This window comes from Lathamus discolor, chromosome 6 (genome assembly GCF_037157495.1).
Source record: "Lathamus discolor isolate bLatDis1 chromosome 6, bLatDis1.hap1, whole genome shotgun sequence".
Taxonomy (NCBI): Eukaryota; Metazoa; Chordata; class Aves; order Psittaciformes; family Psittacidae; genus Lathamus; species Lathamus discolor.
Genome location: NC_088889.1, coordinates 91528818 through 91553000, shown reverse-complemented (window position 1 = coordinate 91553000; position 24183 = coordinate 91528818). Strand labels below are relative to the sequence as shown.

At 53.4% G+C, this 24183-nt stretch overlaps 1 protein-coding gene across 2 annotated transcripts in view; it reads right to left on the bottom strand.

Moving 5' to 3' along the window:
• Window positions 1-24183, bottom strand: part of PRKCB (protein kinase C beta) — a 105219-nt gene that overhangs the window by 29375 nt on the left and 51661 nt on the right. For both annotated transcript variants that reach the window (XM_065684927.1, XM_065684926.1), the window contains exons 4-10: window positions 23538-23649; window positions 22371-22499; window positions 12029-12185; window positions 11537-11671; window positions 9950-10046; window positions 6500-6646; window positions 751-924 (exon numbers count right to left, since the gene is read on the bottom strand). In XM_065684927.1, coding sequence (XP_065540999.1) covers window positions 751-924; window positions 6500-6646; window positions 9950-10046; window positions 11537-11671; window positions 12029-12185; window positions 22371-22499; window positions 23538-23649 — 951 coding nt within the window. The remainder of the gene's footprint in view (window positions 1-750; window positions 925-6499; window positions 6647-9949; window positions 10047-11536; window positions 11672-12028; window positions 12186-22370; window positions 22500-23537; window positions 23650-24183) is intronic.

Below are 24183 nucleotides of genomic sequence, written 5' to 3'. Positions count from 1 at the left end.
GTACAAACTCAATCACACGCCTGTTTCAGACTGAATTTCCTGTGGTTTCTATCAGGCTTCGCTCTCTGCGAAGAGTGAATCCAAAGGAAAAGCACAGCACTTTGCTATCGGATCGCAACAGACATAGGCTGAGGGCCACTTGGGGGGCTGGGGAATCACGTCCAACACCACCAACAGCTCCTGATGAAACAACCTCAGGGGTGCAGGTACTGTATGTTACAGCCTCCAGTTTAACACATGGACATAAAATCCCAGACTGGTTTGGGTTGGAAGGGAGCTTAAAGCTCACCCAGTTCCAACCCCTGCCACGGGCAGGGACCCCTTCCACTGGAGCAGCTTGCTCCAAGCCCCTGTGTCCAACCTGGCCTTGAGCGCTGCCAGGGATGGGACATGTTGTTCATGGAGATGCATTTCCAAGGAAACTGGACAAGTTGTGAGGTTGCCAAGGCAGAAAATACACTGCTGCTTTGGCAAGGGCAGTGATGTGCGTCGGGAAAGAAACATGAATGAAAGCAAAGGTAAGTTGTCAAGAAGCAAAGATACATGACCAGGGCAGAAGTCTCTATAGCTCCATCCCCACGGCTTCTGGGTGCCCCGCAGCCATCCAGAGAGGCACTGGTCTGGGTAACTGGTGACACCGGCTCTCTAAGAGGGTTTCTGCCCATAGACTCACCAGTTACTAAAACCCATTGTGCAAAGTGCCCAGCATTCAGGGTGCAGCAGGGTTGCAGCACTGGCACCAGCACTTACCATGGTCTGAAAGCAGGAGTGGAGCTGGGTCAGGAACGGCGGCTTCCCAGAGAGAGCCAGGACGCGCTTTTCAACCATCGTGCACTCTACATCATCGTCCTGGATTACAACGTCCTTCTTCAAGATCTTAACAGCATAGAGCTCATCTGTGCCCTTCCTCTCCGCCAGCATCACCTGCACGGGGAGAGGACAGCAGTGGGTAAAGGAAAACATGGCTCTGCAACACTTCCAGCTTGCCATGGCCAACAGTTGAACTTAACACCTTGCTGTTTATCCTGCAGCTCCCATTATAACCCCAAAGGGATGCAGAAAGCTACCAGTGGTATATCCAGGAGTATTTAGGAACCCCAAGTCTAACAAGTAGCGCTTCTACATCCTCATCCCATAATCACCTCAAGGAACACAGAAAAGGGTTTGCTCATGGCTGAGCCACTGATCACCTCTTGTCACCTTCCACCCCTGAGTCGTGCCTCAGTTCAGCACCCTCAAAGTGCAAGCAGCATCGGAGCAGGGTGTCAGGAGTCTGAACGCAGACTCCATCACGTTACGAAGTGGTAAAAGCTGCAAGTTGGAAAGAGTCAGTTTATAGCCAAGAGTAAGAAAACCCAGTAAGATTTTCTCCTCCTCACACCTCTCTGCATTGCACACAGTGATCAAAACCCAGCTACGTGCTGGTTCATCACCCAGGCAAAGCCCCCCCTCATCCGACAGAATCCAACCTCCCATTTTAAACCAGTTTCACCCATTTGAGGGTTAATTTATCACAATAAATGGGATGCACTGCTTCTGCTGGTGCAATTTGCCCTGTTAATCCCATCAGCCCCAGTGAGGATCCTCAGACCACGCTCCATCAATGTAAGCTGCTCCTCAGGCTGCTGTAAAACAGACTGACCTTGCTTGCATCTCTCCTCCCTGCACTCCCTCATCACATTAGATTCGAGTGCTCAGTGGAAGTGAATTGCTTTCCATTCAACAAAGTCTGCTGAAAGCCTCCAGTCACAGCAGCAACACGAGTCTGGGTGTTTTGAAAATAAACCATGAGAAGCCAGCATCACTGGGGTGGAACTGAAACGCATTTCAGGCTGGAGCAGACGGGCAGAGGAAACGTGAACGGGTCTCACATGTGACTTTTGAGACACTGAGGATGGTGGAATTCACCCTCTTGTCAGCCCAAGGCAGACACAGGGACAGAGCCCTGTGCTCCCTGCTGCAACATACACAGATTCCCCACGGAGCCCTGAGCATCCCTTTGGAGCTGGGGCAGAGCTGGTCCCGGCGCGGAGCAGCCCAGTTTGGGGTCTGGGGCGCAGGCAGCGCTGTGTCAGCCCTGGAGCAGTGAGGCAGGAGGGGAAAGGCTGGGGACGAGGCAGGGAACACAGCTCAGGGACTGGGGACAAAGCAGGGGACACAGCCCAAGGTCTTCAACGCTCACCCACTTGTTAGAGTGGAGACAACACCATGCTGGGGAAGAGCCCTGTTGGGAACACGCGGCTCTGGCTCGCTCAGGCACTTGGCTCATCCGGGCCTGGCTGTCCTTGACACGCTGCTGGCTCAGGATTAGCTGGGAAAGGCACTGGGGCTCCGCAGCGCCAAGTGCTTTGGAGACGCCTCTGACATTCCCATCTCCATCAGCAGGGCTGGGACTGCAGCAGCCACACACCGTGCTCATCCCTTGGCAGGGCTGAGCAGCACAGTGACAGCTTCAGCGGCTTCAGGAGCTCATTTATTTACTCCCTGATGTTGGAGGAAAGTTGAGAACCGGAGCCCAGAACAGCTCAAAGTGCTGTTGTGATGCAGCCCAGTAAAGCACTGCCACTGGGACTGTATTAGTGCTTCATCCTTGCCACTGACAGCTCCCTGAGGGGTCTTGCCACAGCCCTTTGCACCCAGTGATGAGCTCAGAGCACCCACCAGCATGGGCAGCCGGGTGCCCTGCCTGCAGCCAGGGCAGCAGACACTGCAGCTCCCCTGCCCTCATGCACAAACCAAACAACCCCTTTCAGTCCATCACCTCCAGTTATCTTCACCATTTATACGCAAGTTGAGATTTGCAAGTCACCATGGGCAGGTGCTAAAAGCCAGGACTGGTTTTTAAGTGATAAAAGCAGATGGGCTTTTCCCATTCAAAGGTGGTGGAAAAAGGGAAGTGACTGCTCCAGGAATGCAGTTTATGGGAAGAGAAAACTAGGAGTAAGTACACTTTATGCAACATCAACTATATACAGACCTACCTTGCTATCATAACCCTTCCAGAGTAACTAAACCGGGGAATCCCTGAGCTCACAATATGCTATATTGCCCCAGACGGACCACCAAGACATCCATGTGTGATCCCCACAGGAGCAGGGATGTGGCTACCACCACCACCGCACACTTGGGCTCTGCAGCACAGCGAGAGCCAGAGGTTGGCTGGTGCACCACAACCAATGCAAACCACTGCTCCGGGGTGTACATGGACTGTGAATGTTTCCCGCAGCAGCTTCCCAATGACGTGGCGATCCCGAGCCACAGCTGAGCCATCCAGCCCTGCTTCACTGAGATGCGAAAGGAAAAGGACTCTGCAGCTGCCTGCACCCAGCTGCACCCACAGCGAGGAGGCCCAGAGGGAGAGCGGGTGTCTGGCGAGCGCAGAGGATGCCGATACCCTCACGTCATCTCTCACATCTGGGCTGGCAGAGCGGGCGGCTCCAGATGCTGTCAGGGTGTTGCAGGGACTGGCAATCTGCACACAGAGGGGATTGCAGGCTCTGGTCTACAGCCAACAGAGAAACTACCTCCTGCACCCTGCATGAAGGCACGAAGAGCAGGCTTGGCCTCTTCTCCAAGCAGAAGATGGGGCTGTTCACAGCCCATGGGCTTGTGTGACCGTCTCGGACACTGTTTCGCTCCAACCCTGCCCGTGGCAGCCCGGTGGTGCAGGGCCAGGGTGACAGCTTGGAGCCGCAGCTCATCCCGCTGTGTGTGGAGGAGCCTGCTCTGTGCTCGCGTGTGCCAGGGGCTGGCTCCCGCTGGCTCCTGCATGCTGGCATCACAGCTCCTGTGTGACTGCAGCACGGGGACAGGTAAGGACACAGGAGGAGGACAGCCACCGATGAGCCAGCTTCATGATAAGGCCAAAGGAAAAGATTGGGACCCACTCACTGTAGATACAGGAAGATTCACACAAGTGAATGCCCTCTGCACAGTTTGGAAATGCCATGAAAATCATGGGTGAAGGAGGGAGCGGGCACCCAAACCCCACCGTGTGCCCAGGGACAGGGCACAGCTCTGCAAGTTATAGAGCGAGACCAGCCCTTCTGCCACGTCTCATACCAAGAGAGGGGAGAAAAGCATTTTACAGCTCAAAGATTATCAACAGGACATGGAAATTGTCTCCCATTGCAATGTAATCCATAACCGCATAGGCAAAATAATCAGCCCTGCTCAGAAATACACCACAAAACCCCCGGGAAAGATCGACAGCTTGATAGCATGACAGATTGATTAGCTGCAAAAATATGAGCAAGCCACATAATTTAACTTTCCTCTATTTATATTACAGCGAAGCAAGCCCAGGGTGGGCTGTGCCAAGCGCTGCCTTCTCCAGTCGGGAACATCTCCCATCCCTGTGCCAGCCCAGTGCCGGAGGACTGCCACCAGTCACTGCTCCTGGGGGCACTGATGGACCCCATGCCAGGTGGGCAGCAGCAGGGACCAGGCCAAAGCCACCTAAACCCAGCAAGGAGCCCCCAGGGTCACCCTGTGTCCCGAGGCTGAAGACGCTGAGCCAGGGCCATGCACAGCCCAGCCCCTGCCCCTGAGCTCTTTTCCAAACAATTTCCAATGCAATCATCCAGCCCCTGAACCTTGATGTTCAAGGCCAGGCTGCACAGGGCTTGGAGCACCCTGCTCTAGTGGAAGGTGTCCCTGCCCGTGGCAGGGGTTGGAATTGGATGAGCTTTAAGGTCCCTTCCAACCCAAACCAGTCTGTGACTATGATTTATTCCTGTACTACAGAGTCCTTGTTTGGGAATGCTCCAGCACAGTAACCGGAGATATTCTGATGCTGAGCATAGAACAAGCAAGTTTATCAAACTCCACCAACACATGGATACTCCTGATCCTGGACACCACAGCAGTGGTGGAGGGAGACAAATACCGGTCAGTAAACCCAGGTGCTGATGCCCAGGGGTGAATAAGCTCATGCCTGAGGCAGACTCCCTCATGCAGGAGGATCACGCTCAGAGAGAGCCAGGCAGCAGGGCCCGCAGGAGGGATGCTGGCAGCACGCAGCCAGCACAGGAGCAGGCAGTGCCAGCCCTGGAGGAGGACGGTGCTGCCGCGGACACCACCCGGGGTGCCGAGGGCTGGGGACCCGCAGGATCCGACACCGGGGAGCTGGGCTCCTCTCCCACCGCATGGCACAGATGGGGGCACCTCTGGCTCCTTCCAACACATCCAGCACCTCCGTGAATGCGCAACATGCAGGTAGCAAAGTGTCCTCTGCACAGGGCACTATGGGCACCATTGACCGCACCACCTCAGCATCCCCACCCCGGAGGCAGGCAGTGGGACACCGGGAGGGGATCCGCAGGGAATGCTGCCCGGCGAGGCGCAGGCACACGTGAGGGTGAGGCTGCATCAAGCCACAGAAACCAACGTGCTGTTTTAATTAGCACGAATTAGCATATTTATAACATTCTGTTCCAGGGAACAGTTTCTGTCACACATCCCCTTATATAAGCCACGATGCCGACGGAAGCGCTTGCTAATGTTTCTCAAATTGAAAGGGGGGGGGGAACCACAACTACAGAGTTTCCAGATGCCAGGCACAGATTTAAAAGGGATTAGGTGTTGAGAGGGAGAGAAAAGGGGGCAAAAGTGATGTGGAAACTGGGATGTGAGCACATTCCTGAGGGAGAGCAGCACAGACACAACGCACGGAGCTTTCCTGCTCCTCGTGCTAACGCACAGCGAAGGTGTAAAACACAGAGTAACAGCAGCCTCCTCCCTGGCAGCATCGCTGGTGGATGCTCCACATGCTGGGGACCATCAGGAGCTCCCCACCCTCCTCCTGTCACAGCTGTTTCAGTGCAGGGAGCAGGAACCAGCTCTGAAAGGCGGCTTCACCCTCATGTTCAGGAGATGATGGCTGAGCATCACTCCCCTGGCATCCCCTCCCTGCCCGCCTGAAGGCAGAGCAACATTCCCTGCAATTAAGGCAATTCCCTCATCAGAGCAGTGTTGGGCCATCATCCATCACAGCAGCAAACACAGTGCTGGTGCACAGCAGACGCAGCCCCCTTCCTCCGGAGCCCCAGCAGCCACTTGAGCGCTGGCATTCCTAATGGAAATCATGACAAAGTTGGCAAGACCCCAAGAAAAAGGCAGGCTCCAAGTCCCATAATTACTCGAAGAATGAAATTCTGGTACCACTCACAACCCGTCTGGAAAGTTAATTAAAATGTTCATGTATATTTGTAATTATTGGAGGAAAAAATGGCCACATCAAAGAGGACTTTAAAGGCACAGCACACGCATCGCTTCCCACAGAGAACCCCTGAGATCTGTGGTGGTCTCATCAGACATCTCAGCTCCTCCTCACTATGACATGGCAGCACACAGTCCATAAGAGAGCCAACCGACTGGGCTCCCATCACCTTAACACCAGAGCTCCCAGTCAGAGCAAGGACAGATCACACTGGGGCATCCCCATGGCTGCAGCACATGGGTCCAATACGGAAAGCATATGGTGAATGTTGTGTCCCACCTTCCCAAAGCTCCCTTTGCCCAGCACCATCAGGAAGTTGAAATCCGACAGTTTCATCCGATCTCTGCTCCCGTTGTTGTCGAATTTGGAGATGGCATTTCTTGTCTTCTCATCTGCAGCCTTGGACCCTGTTCCAATCTTGGCTCTCTGCAAAGATGGAGATGGGATGGGGAGAGAAGAGAAGGTATTACTGAAAACTGGGGAGAGAAGTCGTTATAAACCAGTGAGTGCTCCTGAAACCCTGCGTTCATCAGCTCTTTTCCAGCTCCCCTGAGCTACAAGAACCTCTTCTGCAAGAGACCTGGTCTACTGGGAGGTGTCCCTGCCCATGGCAGCGGGGTGAAACCGGATGAGCTTAAGGTGCCTTCTAACCCAAACCATTCTGTAACTGTGACAGGGACAGAGCCAAGAAGGGCACTGGGGGAGTCACCAGCCCCAACACTTTGCCCTGTTTATTTGGCTGGTTCCCAGTTAAATCTATGCAAAAGGATCTGGGAATCAAATCTGCCCATTACCTTATCACCCCCACTGCAGCCTCTGCATCCTGGAGCTGCCCCATAATGTGCTCTAGGTCATCCAAAGTGCAGAACGGAGGCTTAAATAAGCTTTTTTTCTTTCCCCCTCAAAACCGGCTTCTGTCTCTCACCCCACTAGAAAAGGGCAGATGAATAGAACTATATTAAGGTAAAACACAGGACTTTTTATTCAGCTCCACCTCCGTTACTCTCTGATACTGATGAGAATTGCTCTCCTGTGCCGGCTGAGGCTGAACGTGGGAAGCTACAAACGCATTTGGAACGAAGCAGAATAGAAAGCACAGCTCCTGCTCCCCCAGCATCCGCTGCATCACAACTGCCTATTAAGGAGCATCACAAACCCCCCCCCAGTTTTAAACACTGAGTCTCATCGGTGGCCCGGTGCCTCCTCGCTGGGCTGGGGGCTCTCTCCTTTGCTGAGCCACCGTTTGTAAAAGCTATCTCACAATTTCAATGTTTAGAAAGAGGCGATGGGATGAGGCTTGCGCCGAGCTCAGTCTAGCATGAAATTCCATTAACCCGATTCCAGCAGTTCAATTTGGCTGCTGCTCGCCGCTCCTCCAGATAGGAGCCTCACAAGTAATCTCCAAGCCTTTGCTGCTGCTAATTGGTTCTTGCAGGGTTCTCCGTGCTGTAGAAACCTCTGCTCAAGGTCACCTGCAGCGCCTACAAGCATCCCAAGAACTCCAGCACTGAAAACTAAAGGAATAGTCCCCGGGAATTGCCAACATCAGCTCTGCACCAGGGGAGAGGCAGAAACCTCCCAGCAGCTGCTGGTACCCGCTGCTGTGTGAGCAGAGCTGCACACGGGATGTGATGGCTTTCCAATGGGAAAGAGCCATGTACTGACAAGGCAGCAGTCACCTCTCCCCGTGTACAAGCAGTTTTCCTTACTGTAATCCTTAGGCTTCCGCAATGTCCCTACAAGAAGGGGATGCTGAATCAGAGCATTTTACTTCAGATCAGCTCAGGTGGCGCAGAGCAGCTCCGACACCAACCAAAGGCAATGAGGACTCTCTGGGGCACCCGACAGCAGCAGCCTCTGCGTCTCCCCCAAGCCAGCCCTGTGCTGTGTGACTCTGCCTTCAGCAATCCTCACCCTGTTGTAGTTCAAAGCCATCTTCAAAGGGAAGGTGTACTTAGCAGCAGTTATATTCCATGAAAGCTTCCTGAATACTCTATCACGGCTGAGAAGCAACGTCATCAGATCAGCCCTGACACCAAATTAACCTTTGTGAGAACAAGCTGCAATAAAATACAAGGGCACTATTATGTTTCCGTTACATGGCACCCAAAAGAACAGCTCTGTTTCAGACGAGCCCATATTCCTCCACACATCCGCAGCCCAGCAGCACTGGGCTTGGCCATGGGCCCCCATGGAGCATGGACCAAAGCAGGGCAAGGCTTTCAGCCCTGGGCAGAGGGGAAAAGAGCAACACAAAGAGGGGAGAAGGAAGAGGATTCCCATTCACTTCACCGCAGCAAACCAGCCAGCTTCAGGCACAGCGTTCCACCACCCAAGGGTGAGAGTGACCTCGGGTCCCTCCTGCTGCCTGCAGCTGCTCCCGAGCAGTGTCTGAAGAGGGGCTGCTGCAACCACCCTCGGTCTCACACCCGACCTGCAGTCGTTCGCACAGGATGGCCCCAGGAGACAAGGTGAGGACACAGGCACAGCGCAGCATCCCTGGCACAGCGGGCTCAGCAGGCAGCCTGGCCGGGAGGGGAAAGGGGTTTCCAGGGAAGAGCCCATAATAAGAGTCAGGAAGAGGTGAAGATCATCACCGCAACTGACGTGTCCTGCTTTGGCTATCGAGTGTCTCTGATGTCTCTAAGTGAGTACAAAAGTCCTTTAACCTGTATTTAACAGGCTCACACCATCTCAAGACCTCTTCCAGGTTTGAACCGTGGCAAATGCTGCCCACATATTGTGTTAAAAGCACCCCTGACCTTCGCTGCCCGGCTCCATTTGTCAGCGTGAATTTACTACACCTGAGTCTGTGCTATAGCAGCGGCTGAGGCTCCCATCCATCAACCTGTCCCAGCAAGCTGCTGATAAAGACGGAGCAGAATTGGCAGCTTCCCGCAGTGCTTTTGTGGTGTGAAGCCCAGGATGTGCAGGATCTGGGCCACCACAGGGATCACTGGTGCCATGTGCCACCCCACCCAGCCATTGCCCTCCTCAAAACCCATCCCGGCCCCAGGGCACCCGGCTGGGCACAGGGGCTGCCATGATGTGTAAAGGCTCAGAGAGGTTTCCTTCCTGAGATCAGATCCAAATCCAATGCTATTAATATCTTAATTCACCTCAGTTGATGATATTAATTCATAATCAGCAGTATGACATTAAAAACAGATGAACAAGTCCTGTTATATGGCACCTCAGAGGGTGCATCTGCTGTACCACGTGCTGGCATCAGGAGCATGGTTACATCAGGTCATTCTGGGCCATCCACTATTCTCATCCCTCTTCAACTGGAATTCAGTGTTAGAAACACGTTAACTGATGATAATGTGCAACCCGTTTGAGCTGCACTTTTGGCCACCACAAACGGTGGATTGCGTGGCCCTGACAGAAAGACATTGAAACAACGCACATGAAAGGGCAGTGTTTGCTGTGCTGCGAGGAAAAACGATTTAGAAATGGTGTCGGACTCCTTCCTGCTCCCCGGTAGCAGGGGCAGGGGACCAAGCACACCCTTAGCAGCGCACAGGGCGTTACGCAGAACTGCGCTGCGCAATAATCTGCTGTATTTTCAACCTGACGTAAATGCTAAAGCATCGTTTGCATCGCTCTCATCTCCTCACCCACCAGACGTGACTGCTCCTTTCCGAGGTGGCAGGGAGAGTCCCTTGCGAAGGGCATGGCGGGAGGCAGCAAAGAAAACCCCCAGATACGCAGGAGAAATCAATTCACCTCAAACTTCTGCCTCAGCTCCTCGTTTCCTTCTTCTCCCTCCGGAGGCACCGGGACGTTGAAATACTCGCCCTCCTCCTGGCTCAGCAGCTTAAACCTGGAGGGACACAGGGAGGCGTCAAGGTCAGGATGGGAGGCAGGGGGAGAGGTCAAGCAGCAGCTATCAGAGATCATGGAAGCGTTGCTCAGATCCAAGGTGTCTCACACAGCCCAGGGCAAAGCCTCGGCTCCATCCTGAACCTGGGAATTAGGTGGGTGTTATCCAGAGACTGCCCTGAAGGGACAAAGGGGATAACAGAGGGGCAGGCTCTTCCTTTAAGCTTGTTTTCCCCATTAGCTGCAGTTGTTTAGGTATGAAACACACATCAGAGCTCCTGCTGGAGCGCACTCCAGCCAAACGCTGTGACTTAGATTTCCACTCGCAGGAGTTTTAAAAGGCTGGGAAAACAACCAGGCTGTGGCAGCGCACCGACACACGCATCCCTGCAGGAGACGGGGAATCTGGGGGGGAGTAACAGTTTTCTCCTGTTTTCCAGAGGAGAAGCCACATCTCCATCAGGGCCTGGTCTGTGACAACGAAGGCTCGCAGACACCCACACAACATCACAGCCAGACCCTGCTGCAGCCCTATGATGGGCCAGGGCTCCCTAGGAACACCATGGAGGCAGCGGGATCCAGGGAGGGCCCGGTCCTATGTGGGTGTCCAGCCCATCCCCTATTTCTCCTCTCCATTCCCTGCTTTAAAAGAGATACATACTCCTTCCATGGTGGAAAAGACAAGACAGAGTCAGGGGTGTTTGCTCAACTGGTGTCATGCAAATGAACAGCACGGGTTTCGGTTTCCAGAAGACATAATATCTATTTCCAATTATTACATTTGACATGGAAAGGGAACAGAGCTCTCAGGCATCACTGGCTGGGGAAAAAACCCAAGGAAATAAGCAGCATGTGTCCTGCTTGGGGAGATAAAATGGAAATGAAGAGACCCATTCAGTGCGGTGTCGCAAACCCACAATGCTCATCTTCCATATGGGAACGCGGGTAATTACACACTGGAGCATTTCTCCTCCTGGCGAACAGTGCCCCTTGGCATGGGTTCTGCTAGCCTGAGTGCTATGGAAGGGCTGTCCCCGCCACACATCACAGTCACAGCGTGTTCCGTTCACCAGCTCACAGCCGGGCTCTCCTGCCCAGTTCAGACACCAAGGAATTCAACCAGAAAATGCTGGAAAATGTTGCCTTGGCAAATGCTGGGGAAGTGAGAGCCTGCGGGGACACCAGGCAGAGCCACCCGTGGTTGTTCCTGCCCATGGGAGGGAAAACCCCACCTCCAGCAATGCTTTGAGGGGCAGGAGGACGCAGGAGGTGACACAAAGCCAGCCCATGCAGGGACACCCAGGCACCCAGTGCCCACAGGACACCCATATCCTGTTGGAGCAGCACCCTCCATGGGAGCCACAGCGACTGCTGGTTCTTGAACAGAAGGATGCTGGTAAAGGACAATGGGCTGTCACATCTTCCATCATGTACAAAACCCATCAGAGCTGCTTTTGCCCGTTGTGTTTTTAAAGCAATCGCCACCCTTACCATCCATCGACTCCCGACTTCTGCAGCTCAGAAATCCCGAAGGACAAGGAGCCCATGAAATCATTCCTGCTGGTCAGATCCCAGTCCCAGATCTCCACAGACAACCGCCTGTCTTTGTCTGCCTCTTTCAGTTGGCTGGAAGAGAGCAAAGAGAAAGGGCTGGTTTAATTCCAGAAGCCATTGCTACACCACCATGGATGCAAACGGAAAGGATGGTCCTCAATGACTGTTCAATGCTCTAATATTTAGTCTCCCAACCACATCCATTTCAAACGGAGGATGAGGTTCCTGCCCTCAAACACTCAGCTTTGATCAGGGGTCAGGGCAGAAGCTGGCGTGTTTCTGAGTCCCACTTACAGCACCAAAAAGAATTACTTCTCATTGAATCGGCTTAATGCCTCTGAATAATTAAATCAGTGCAAACCCAATCCCATTAATTCTTAGGGGTGAGAAGAATGAGTTGGAAAGTTTAAACGTTTTTCTTCTACTCACAATTTAAATGTCTCGTTCCACTCAGGATTCAGGGAGCACTTGATAGTTTTGGTCTTCTGTTTGCTTTCGTTTTTGGGGTCCGGGATTAGTTTAAGCTTCACGTAGGGATCTGACAAGCCATTAGGGTCCATAGGAACTAGGTTTTTAGCATCTCTTACTGGGGAAGAGAGAAAGGATTAAATTCAGTATCCAAAGTACAAAAATACCCAACAATTGACAACTTCCCTGTGCGCCAAGAGCAAGTGTGAAAACAGTGATTAAAACCGGAACCAAAGCTGAGTATGTGCAGACCCAGCCATTCCATGGGGAATGACGGGCAGTTACCAACGCGAAGCAAGCACAGCTCCAATGGATGAGGGAGGCTTTAGGAGCAACTAAAGAGATCATTTTCCCTTTCTGATGGGATGACTTGTTGTTTGCTCTTGGGTTTAAACAGTTTAAAGCTGCTCTTGCACTTTGGTAAGCAGAATTACACTGATTTGCATCCTTTTGGGAGAGGTAGGAGCATCAGGATAGCACTTTCCATGGAGAGTGGAAATAGGAACAGAACATGGCGCAGCTGGCACCAGGATGCACCAGGCTAGTGGTTGAGCACAGAGCTCTCCCTCTGGATCCCCTCGGCCTCAGATGCCATGGTCCCAAGGGGATGTCCAAGGGAGCAGGAGCAGAAGAGGGGAGAGCAAACCTGTGGGCAACTTCGACTGCTTGCAATTGGGATGCAGCTTTGACAACCTGAATACGATCAGGCTGATACAAGCATCTCTCCCCAGATTAAGTCAGAGTCTGTCTCCTGGGAGAAGGGTCTTATCTTCCCTCTAAGCCCAATAAAGACACCAGAGATGGAAAGTCCAATGGGACATGATGGAGCAGGGCTGTAACCGGGGGAAAGGCTGCTCATTGGAAGCCCAGAGCAGGAACTCCCTCCCCTGCACTGCAGCCGGGACTCACCGCTCCTGTGGTGCCTTTCCCAGGCTTTCCAACCCAAACCCCCCCAGATCTGTGCAGGCAGCACTGCTCCTGCCAAGCCCTGCGGTTACAGAGCCCCCAGCTCCTCCTCGGCACAGCATCAGCTCCCCAGGCCAGTGCCCACCTCGGGATCAGGCACATGGGTTGTGCCAGGAACAGGGAATGTGGCACTGCCCAAACTGCCATGGGATCACTCAGCTCTGCTGCGAGGTTCACTGGGGACGCAGCTTCACCCCCTAATCCGGCTGCGTGTGCAGTGCTGCAGGATGTTAGAAGATCCTTTCAGAGAGTCAGCAGGAGCAAACACAATTGCTCTGTTCCCAAATCACCAGTGAGGCGTTCCCAAGGCAAGGCTGGGAGCCAGATAGGTTTGAAAAGCAAATGAATGCTCCGAAATCTGCAATCTGCTGCTGTCCTCCTGAAGCATCGCCCAATTTCCGGCTCTGTGGAAGAAAACTCGTAGCCAAAGCTCCAGTTTGCATGGATAAACCAGCTCATTTATCAAACGGGACACCCTTGACAGCAGCTCGTGAGACACAGAGAGGGGAGCCTGCTGGGAATTGCCTGCTGCCCAATTGCAGGTGCCTGGCAGCTCTATCGATTCCATAGCACTGGATATTCCCCAGACAGGCCTGAAGAGCCAGAGCCACCTCCCGCCCCTCTGGCAGAGGGGGAAGGAATGACTTCATCCCTGACAGCCCCACAGCAGCGATATACAGCAACCTCACTGCGGATCCATGGTCCCTGGGGCAGGTCGGATCTCTGCTGGGAGATGGAGGCTCACCAGTGGTCCATGAGGTCAGGGATGCAGATGCAGCATCAGCACTTACAAACAGCTTTCTGTGCTCAAGTGCGAGAGGCAGAGGACACGTGGGGAGGCTGTGGTCCCCGGGGCAGTCTCCTCCTGTAAGGTGTTCAGGCAGCAGCCAGCTCATCCTCCCAGCAGGGATGAACTGTGCCAGCGCCTCAGCACCCTCACAGGGAAGAGCTTCTGCCTAAGAGCTCAGCTCAGTCTCCCCTCGGGCAGGTTCAAGCCATTCCCCTTGGCCTGGCCCTACAGGCCCTTGTCCCAAGCCCCTCTCCAGGTTCCCTGCAGCCCCTTTAGGCACTGGAGCTGCTCTCAGGTCTCCCCTTCAGGAGCCTTCTCTTCTCCAGGCTGACCCAGCCCAGCATTATCAGCCTGTCTCTGGAGGACAATAAAACACCAGCCATCTGAGTGGCTTTCAAGCCAATTGGTTATTGCCAATGTGTTATGTATTGCACAGGCTGCTCTCTGAGTTCGGGTCAGCTTTGCCCTGGGCCATCCATCTCTCCATGGGTAGAAACCCACAGCAGCACCAGGGCTGGTGAAGCAACAGCCCCTGATGTGTGTTACCTGCTCTGCACCAACCTCATCCCTGTACTAACCTGCACAGCACCACCAGCCCAACAGTCACACCTTCCTCTGTCTGTAACCATTCCCTGTGACACACAGTGAGCCTTCAGTTCTGTAACATCCTAACAATCACTTGCATGGGCCATCTAATGAGTCTTCCCCAAAGCCTGGACATCAATCCCCACTCTGCACTTCAGAGGATGCTCAGCAGTTACTCTGCAGGTCATTGTGGACTCGCAGTCAAAACCTTCTGCTCCAAGCTTTGTACCACATGAGCAGACAGGCTTCCAATCTGCTGGCGGAGATCTCCAAGTAATGGGTTTCATTTCCAAGGGCCCTGCCAAGGCTCTGCACTGATAGGGCCGAAATGCCTTCCTCACCCCTTATCACAGAGGAGAAGAATACATATTTTCTCATCATTGTTACAAGCTTTTATCTGAGCCTTTTTGATAGGGAAAAAGGCAATCTTTATAACCATGCTTTTGAATGATAAAACACAGAAGTGTATTAGTGAAAAGCCCCGCGGTAAGTCCCGCCGAGGCACTGCCTGACTCCTTTTACAACCTTCCTGGCTTGAAAATGATTACAAACCCCTATTTTCAGTGACCCTGGCCATCTGCAGCATAGGGAGATGTTGGAGCATTGGGGGAATATCCCATCTCCACACCAAAAGCAGCCCGCTGCCGTCATGTAGGACCACTCAACCAGGCAAAACTGACGTCGTTGAAGGTGTCCTTGCTCATTGCAGGGGGCTGGATGAGATGAGCTTTGAAGGTCTTTTCCAACCCAAACTATTCAATGATTCTATTCTATGATTCTCAGAAGCCACTTGCCAGTGGGAATCAAACAAGACCATGTCCCCTCACAGAGAGAGGATGCAAAACCATCTCACACTGACTCAGTGCTGCATGTTTCACCAGTGCAATGTCCTCCAGAGACGAATAAGGCTTCAACATTTATCAGGCCATTGTTTGCTTCTTTAAGGAACAGAAAAAGTTATTCCTGACCCTCACAGTTAATCAGTTTATGCCCTGAAGCATGAGATTTGATTACCTCTGTTATTATCTCAGCATGCAGGCCTAAGAATTTCATTAATGGGAATAATTTTATCTATTCATTTAAAAAACCCCAAACGCTTCTGCCTGACCTTAAGTAACTTTCTGGCTTTTCAAGCAGAAATCAACAATTAAGTGAAAGAGAAATAAAAGCCCCCAGAGGTGCAGCAGTAATACCTCGCCTCGGGAGGAACGCGCTCCTCTCCAACCGCTCCCAGCATTTCTGTGACAGTCAAATTTGATGGAAATTACTTTCATATCAGTCACATTCTGACAGTTTTGTGCATCATTAAGAAGTAGTAACATCATTATTAATAGTGATGAGTAAGAGTATTACAATCCCATTTACAGCAGCTGGTCTTAAATCACTTTGGGTACCAAGCTGAAGAGAAGCTGCTCTGATTGTAGTCAGGAGGAGGCATTGAAAAGCCTTGGACTTCCCTGGATCCAGGGGGGATTTAGGGTTGGGGCCATGCTGGCACATCCTCTGCACACCAGCAAGGATGCTCAGGGGGTGTTCTATGAGGAAGAGACTCTCCCTTACCCAGGGAGTGCAGCAATGGGTTGGGGACACCAATCCCTTGCCAGGGAAGGAGATGGCACCAGCTCCAGCTTGTAGGGCCAGGGCAGGTAGAGCTGGTTGAGTGATATCTGAATAATTTCCTGTCCAATATGTGCAATAGCTTCCAAACAAATTATTCAGACAACATCTTTTAATTACTCAGCCAGCCGTAACTGCAGGAACAGGCTTGGGAGGAGACACTGATTTCAGACACCCACATCTCCAATGGAAAACACGGGGAGAAATAGCACTGGAACAAATGTCCAAAGCAGGAAGGAACACAGCCCTTTCCAGCAGCTTCTTGTGGCCATGGGCAGGAGCTCACAGTGCCTGTGCGAGCAGGGTAAGGCCCTTCCTCCAGCCCCAGCAGGAGCTGCACCCTGGAGAAGCGGGACAGGCAGCACCGGAGCTGCCAAATGCCATAGGTTCCCAGGCTCCCAAGGGAAGGCAAGATGAGTATGCTGGATAAATAAAGACCAGAAAGTTCTTTGCTAAATATGCAGCGCCATATGGGGGTTCACTTTCATGTTCAAAAAAGAAAGCCTACAACAAAACCCACTCCCACCCCGCTCTCAGAGACAGCTTACACCGGCTGCCAGATCCTTCACCTTCATCTCCGAGTAAGCAAGGCCACCACCACACAGTGAGGGCAGAGAGCTCGGCTTCCCGCTGCTCACCGAGGACAATACCCTTCCGAAAGCCCTGCTCACTGCAAGGAGAGGTCAGAGCTCAACACCCCATCCCTGCCCGACCACCTCACCATAGCCTCAGCCAGCAAAGTGCTGCGCCATGCCTGCCGCACCCCCTTTAACACCTCCTGGACAGCACCTGGAGAGGGGATGCTCTTGGGCTGCCCTGCAGCTCTCATCTTCCTCCCTCCAGCAGCACACACCAGCTCCAGCTGGGAGCAGCCACATTCCAGTGAGCACCCAGCGCTGGGATTAACACCCTCATGTGTTAAAACACTGAATTAATGCTCTGCAGGAGCATCTATTTGCACATGCTTCTGCAATAGAAAAGGCTCAGGATTCATTATGGCTGCGTCTTCCTGGGCTGGTGATTATTAATTAACACACTTCCAGCTCGTTTATCTAATCACAGAGTAATTGGTTTCAGTTTTGGTCAATGTTGTACTTCATCAGCTTGGTAAATAGCAATGCTCCGGTCCCGGCAGCCTCTGCTGTAACCCCGAGATGAAGCCTCATTCCACAGCTCCCAGTGAGGTCTTGGCTTTGCAGGAGCCACCCTGGACTCCCAAGAGGGAGGAGGGAACCCAACATTGTCCCAGTGCTCCAGCAGCCCTTGCACAAGGACAGGAACCCTGCGCTTTCACATGGGCATGGCTCAAAGTCACCTGAAGATGCTGAAGTCTCCATCTCCCATAGGTACCCCTGAATGCACAGTATAAACCTGTCATGTTTTTTCTGCCTTTAGTCCCTGTAGGTCACCACTTCCCTGAGACAAGCAATGAACACACTGACACAGCGACAGAGGACAGCATCGTTAAGCAGCATCCAAAGGGAATTAACTTGCTTTGGCAGTTTGAGTCATCTCGGAGCATTGCTAGGTACCTACATCACGTTTACCAGGCCCAAAAGATGACTTCTATTTTGTCAAGCAGCTCAAGGTGCGGGTGGCTCAAGTTGTGAGAAGCTGTGGCTGCCCCATCCCTGGCAGTGCTCAAGGCCAGGTTGGACACAGGGGCTTGGAGCAAGCTGCTCCAGTGGAAGGGGTCCCTGCCCGTGGCTGGGGTTGGAACTGAAGGAGCTTTAAGGTCCCTTCCAACCCAGACCAGTCTGGGGCTCAGTGATTCTATGATTCAAACTAAATAACCAGCCCACGCTACCTCCTTGGTATGACAAAGCCACGAGGAAGAGTTTGCCGTGGTTTACATGGTGGCTGAGGGAAGCAGAGATCGCATTTTGCTGCTCAAGGAGAAGCGACAGAGCCATCCCCATGCCCAGCTGCCACCACTGGCTCCAGAGGCTCCGACAGCCTCCCAAACACCACACAACTTGCATGCACCTTGGCACAAGTGGAAGAGACTCCAAATATCACGTTATGAATGTTGTGGTGTTAATGTAAGGAAGCCAAGTGCTGAACAGGCTTCTCCCTGTATGGCCTACAGGAAGGTAACCCACGGCAGCTCAGGCTTTTGCCTCGAGGACATACATGGGACCCAATTCATCACAGCACCAACTGCAGGGATGCTCTATCCTGATTTAAACCAACACACTCGCAAGCAGAGCTGCCAACACAATCAGCCATTTCTAGCCAGCTACTCGAGGTTTTCCAGCCTCCTGCACCGGTTCCCTGGGTCTGGTCTGTTCAGCACTGAAATAAGCACTTTCAACACCAGCCAGCCTGAACACAGAAACGCCGGACATCCAGCACATGGTCGGACCAGCTGATCCCTGAGGTCCCTTCAACCTGGGATTCTGTTCTATGATCTTGGCTCATCAGGCTCCGAGGCAAAGCCAGCTCCATCTCAGGACCTCGCTCACGCGCAGGATGCTGATCACACAGTCCCCACACAGCTCGTGTCGATGCTTCAGAAGCGCTTGCCAAGAGCACGTATCCAAGTGTTCCTGGATGAGATGCAGGCTGGTTTGTCCCCTTATCAACAAGCCCTCAGAAACCTCCTGCATTTCGGAAACCACCTTTGGCTGGTGGAGCTGTGAGCCCTGCTCCCAGCACGGAGCTGGGGGACACGCTGAGCCAACAGCGCCAAGCCACAGGTGTTAGGAAGGTGCCATTTATTTGCCCTATTATTAGCCAAAGCCTGGCCTGTCCTGGGCACATGTTGTAGATTTTGGGAGATCTGGGGGTTTGGCTACTGAATTTCAACCCCTGCCTCTGCCCGCAGCCTCACTGGCCCCCCAAGGACCGATATGGATGCTCTCGCCAGCCTCCTACCCTCCAGCTCTGAGATTCATCCTGGCTCTTCAGAACCAAGAATGGGTTAAAAACATTGACATTTGGATCCCTCGCATGTTATTGTTATGATTTCACAATCCCAGTATCTGGCAGACCGTGCCGTAGGCAGGCCCGTGCTGTGCCAAGAGCTGTGCATTAGCAGAGCATGAGCACAGCCCTGGCACAGCCTACGGCTGACCTGGGTCTGCTCCATCCCTGCACTATGGTGGGTGTGGGGTCAAACCCGCGCCCTGCAGCAGTGGGATTCATGGTGTGAGTCTGTGTTAGGTTTAAACACGTCTTCTTCTTTGCTGAGCTTCATTTGTGAGCTGAAGACGGGGAGTGCTCACCACACTGGACCCACAGCGTCTCCTACCTGCTGCCAGTGCACAGAGGAGGTCTCAGATCACACAGATCAGGGGGGGAAAAACACCGGCCATGGTCATCTTCAGAGAGGTGGATGCAAGTAGATGCAGCTTTTCAGGCCGCTAGCTCACCAAATAGGTCATTCCAAGTCAATCAACGCACTTTGCTTAAGCAAAAAGCTGCGTTTCACATCGTGAGGAAAAGGTTTGCTTCAGAAAGAGCAGGTTTTAAATAGAAAACCACGCTGCCAAAAGGCACACGGCAAAATCCTGACAGATTCCTCGAGCCGATGGTAAAACGAGAAACAAAAAGCTTTGGCTGTGCCTGTGCTGCCGCCTGCAGGCATCTCTCCCTGCCCAGCCGAACACTGCTCGCTCCAAGGGCCAGCAACAGGGGCCTCTCACGTTGGACACCACAGCTGCGATGCTCTTCGCCATGGCTCAGCCCACCGAAGTTCTGGGCAAGGGTCTCCAGCCCTGGTGGGACAGAGGGAAGATCCTGCCCTGTGTTTTACTGGGACCAAAGGCACCACAGACAGTCCGTTGGGCACAGAGCCCAACAGCTTCAGCCCACTGCAGCATCCTGCACCTCCTGCTTGCGCCAGCAGAGATGCTCATATGAAAACAGAGATCCCAGCACCCCAATTTCAGTCCGGTGTGACCAAGCTCTGCCTGTCAGTATAGGCAGCCCTGCCCATGCTTGGCTGAGTCTCTGCCTGCTCCATGCCAACACAGGGGCAGGCCTGGAGCAGGGAGAGCACACAGTGTTGGAACATGCTGATGAACACTGGGACTGACCATGGGAGCAGAGGCTCATCCACCCCTTAGTGCAGCTCCCGGGCCAGGAAACCCCATCCAGACGCTGGACAAGGTCCATCATTAACTTTCACGTCCATGTCCCTCCCTGCAGCACAAACAGCAGTGCCCAGCCTGTGTCCCCACAGCACACAGCTCCCATGGGCTGGGTGCCCGCGTGTGCTCTGGTCTGAGCAGACTTTTCCATCTCCTTCCAAGTTATGGAGCAGGAATCCTGAGCCCCTCAGCAGCCTGGAGGGCAGGAGGGATGGACAGGCTGCACCCCCAGTGCGCTCCCTCCTCCTCCTCCAAGCGCTCCCACTCCTCCATCAGCTCTGCGGCAGAGCTGGGGAGCACAGTGCGCTTCCTGCCTTCTGGAAGAGCCAACAGATGACATGTTATCACCAACACCTCCATAAAGGGCCAGAAATAAAACAGCCTTTCAAAGCCAGCTGAAGGAAAGGAAAATCCAGCTGCACAGAATGGGGCCGGGGGAGTTTCTCCCTTCCCTTTGGAGCGATGGGAACACGGCTCCGGTGCCAGCAGGAGCGATGGGAGGCTGGGTACCAGTCCCGCCTCATCCCCCGGAGGGAAGGTGCCTGGGAAGCAGGGTTCTGTGAAAGGAAGCTCTGTGTGGTTCATTGAAGCTCCCCTTTAGGGACAAATCAAACCCCAAATGAACACATTTTTAATGTGTTAGTGTCGCACTTTTTTTCATTAATATTTTCAGCAACTTCGTGTTGTTCTTGCAAACATTTCTGGTGGTTCATTAGGCCAGAGATGATCCTGGCTCTTCTCTGCACTCCTGGATCATAGAATCAGACAATGGTCTGGGTTGGAAGGGACCTTAAAGCTCCTCCAGCTCCAACCCCTGCCACGGGCAGGGACCCCTTCCACTGGAGCAGCTTGCTCCAAGCCCCTGTGTCCAACCTGGCCTTGAGCACTGCCAGGGATGGGGCAGCCACAGCTTCTCTGGGCACCCTGTGCCAGCGCCTCAGCACCCTCACAGGGAAGAGCTTCTGCCTAAGAGCTCAGCTCAGTCTCCCCTGGGGCAGGTTCAAGCCATTCCCCTTGGCCTGTCCCTACAGGCCCTTGTAACAGGTCACCCAGCACCCCGAGGACTGGCTCAGACCACCCCTCATCAGAGTAGAGAAGGGGCAGGAGGGGCTGGTTTGGGAGGCTGGAGCCCCTGGCCGGGATCACACAGGTTGTAGCTGTCTCCATTTGGCTCCGCTGAGCCTGCCCTCCCAGCAAGGAGCATCCCAGAGCAGCAGCTCAGCCCCACAGCCTCACACTCCCCCGGGCACCCATCAGAGCGGTGCTGAGCTCAGTGGGACATCCCAGAGCTGACCCCATCCCACGGAAGCAAACCCTGTGGATGTCACAGCATCTCCTGCTGCCAGCCCAGCTGTCCTGCAGGATGAGGGAACCAGACTGGTGCGATGCTGGAGGATCCGGTCCTCGTTATCAGCATCATCAGCCTGGCACCCCCGGGACCCCGTCTGCAGCGTGGGCAGGAAGGTGTCATTTCACACCCCATGGCTTGAACTCATCCTGTGAACAGCTTGGGAACCCTGCAGAGACCAACTGGACCTCCGGAGCTCCAGCTCTGTGCAAGCTGTGCCCACAGACAGCTCTGCCTGCCTCCTACCCCTGCCAGCACCCAAGACACCAGCACCCGACAGGGAGTCACATCTCCAGCCTGATCTCTCCGTGCAGGGAACAAGAGGCTTTACAAGAGCCCAGTTTATGTTTCACAATGTGCTTACAGGTCACGGGGGAAGCAGCATCCCCTAGGAACTCAAAGCTTTTAGGGATGGGATAATCCTGTTTTCTGCCACAGGCTGAGAATGGAGGAGTTCCAGGACAGAGGAAACTGGGATGAGGGACAAGGGGCTCCCCCACAGGTGGCTGTTGGGTCCCTGGGACAGAGCAGAGCACAGCACTGCCTGGCTGCCTCCACCAGCCCCATCTCCTACCACTGAGACGCCAACCAAGACCTGTATGGGCCCAGGTGCAGTTAAAAGGCATAGGAAGAAGAGCAGGGAATGTTCACCACCACAGGGCCAGCACAATCCAAACCACGGGCTTTTTCGCACGGCACAGCTAAACAGAGGAACTTTCTGCCACTCCTCCCTAGGGATGCTGGAATCCTACATGATTCAAAACGCAGTTTGAGAAGTCTCCGACTGGAAAAGCCACTGAACCCAGGAGCCCCCGGAGCACCAGCCAGGGCTTGCCAGAGGGCAGGAGCATGCTTGGAGGAGACCAAAAGCCTTGTCCCACCTCACCTGGGTCTCACACTTACCTACAACAGTGAGCACGTCCTTCTCGATGTCAGCCCTGATGTAGATGCGGCCGCGGCGCTCGGTGTGGTCCGTCCCGCACAGGCTGGGGACGTTCATCACGCAGCGCTTGTGCACGTTCATCATGCAGGCTGCGGGGAGGACAGGAAGAAAGGGACAGTCGGTGCTGGGGTCACCTCTGCCCCGGCTCACAGGGTTTGAGGGGATGGGGGAGAACTTGTCCTCGCTTTAAATGGGGATGCTTTAAGGGATTCGGGGGTAAACGTGCAGCAAATGGAGCTTCAAATGCAGCTGGAGACTGGCAGAGCCCTGCCAGGACACAGGGACCCCCCCCCAGCTCTGGGTCTTACCAATGAAGATTAAAAGATTTCAGCCCTTACTCTAATTACTTGAATTTTCCCGGTTTGTCAAACTTCTCCTCCATCACACCCATGCAGTGCTGGGTATTGAGTGGGTTCACCAGGAGCTGACAGGGGGCATTAAATATCACCTGTGTATGTGTATTCATATACACGTGCATAGAAAGTTACATATGTATAAAATATATAAATATATATATCTGTAATTTTTTATTCTAAAGAAATTCCTTTCCACTTGGTAACATTTTAAAGGTGATAATGAATACACTGTTCCCACAACAGTCAGCAAGCTTCTATATTTATGGGAAAGGCAGCACATGGCGAGCAGCAGAGTGTGCTGCTCCCCGCCGGCAGCACGAGCGCGGAAGCAGAGCTGTGTATTCACAGTCCTTTTAAATAGGAACGTACAAGAGTAACATGGAAAATAACTGATCTCTCCCTCTCCATCCTCTCCCTATTCTTTCATCCCCCATTTCCTCCTCTTTGGACAATAATTCTCCTGGTTTGCAGTGCAAAACGCTCTGCAGAGGCTGTCTCACTGCAGCCAGCATGGCCACGGGGTGTCAGTCGGAGCCAGCTCTGTGAGAGCTGGAGAAGGGATGCAGGAAGATTGGAGGGATGCAGGGATACTGGGGGGGGAGATGTGGAGGATGCTGTGGGGGAAAATGTGGGGATGCTGTGGAGGATGCTGGGAGGGGGGAGATGATGTGGGGATGCTGCGTAGGGGGAGAGATGATGTGGGGGAGCCCTTGCCCAGGACCTTGGGGTGCCAGAGCCCCCCATGGCTGCAACTGCCGTTCCATCACTTACTGTCACATTTCATCCCCTGGTGAATGAGCCCGTAGAGCAACGACCCGCAGTGGTCACAGAAGGTGGGGCTGGAGTACGTGTGGATTTTAAACTTGTGTTTGCTCCGGGGATCCTGGGAGGAAAACACACCATCAAGATTATGAACTTGCATTAAACATTGGCAGGGCCCCACCGCTCTCCACGTTTCACACGCCAGCTGGCTACGGAGGTGCTGTTAATGGACTTCACTCAACTGCCACCGACTGATGTGGACCTTTTCCAACAGTCGCCAAGATCCAGCGTTATTACTCTTTGGATGTGTTGCCATAACAATGAGAAAGCAACGCGTTGGCTTCTCTGGCGATTCACTGCTTTTAAATAACTTGGCCTTAGCATAGCAAGCACCAGGTGAAATTGGTGCCTAAGAACCAGCACAAGGGCTGGACCCTACTCAACTTCCATGTAAAGCAGAAAAAGCCACCCGTTATTCCATCTGTATTCAGGGTACCCAGGGAGCACCTTTGTGCTCCAGTGCCAGTCCCTCCCCAGCACACTCCGGGGGAACTGAGCTGCTCAGTAAAATACTACTTGGATATTTTGAGCTTTCTTAAAGCCAACGGCAGATTTTCTGCAACAGCAGAACATGCAAACCAGGAGGCACCGGTTT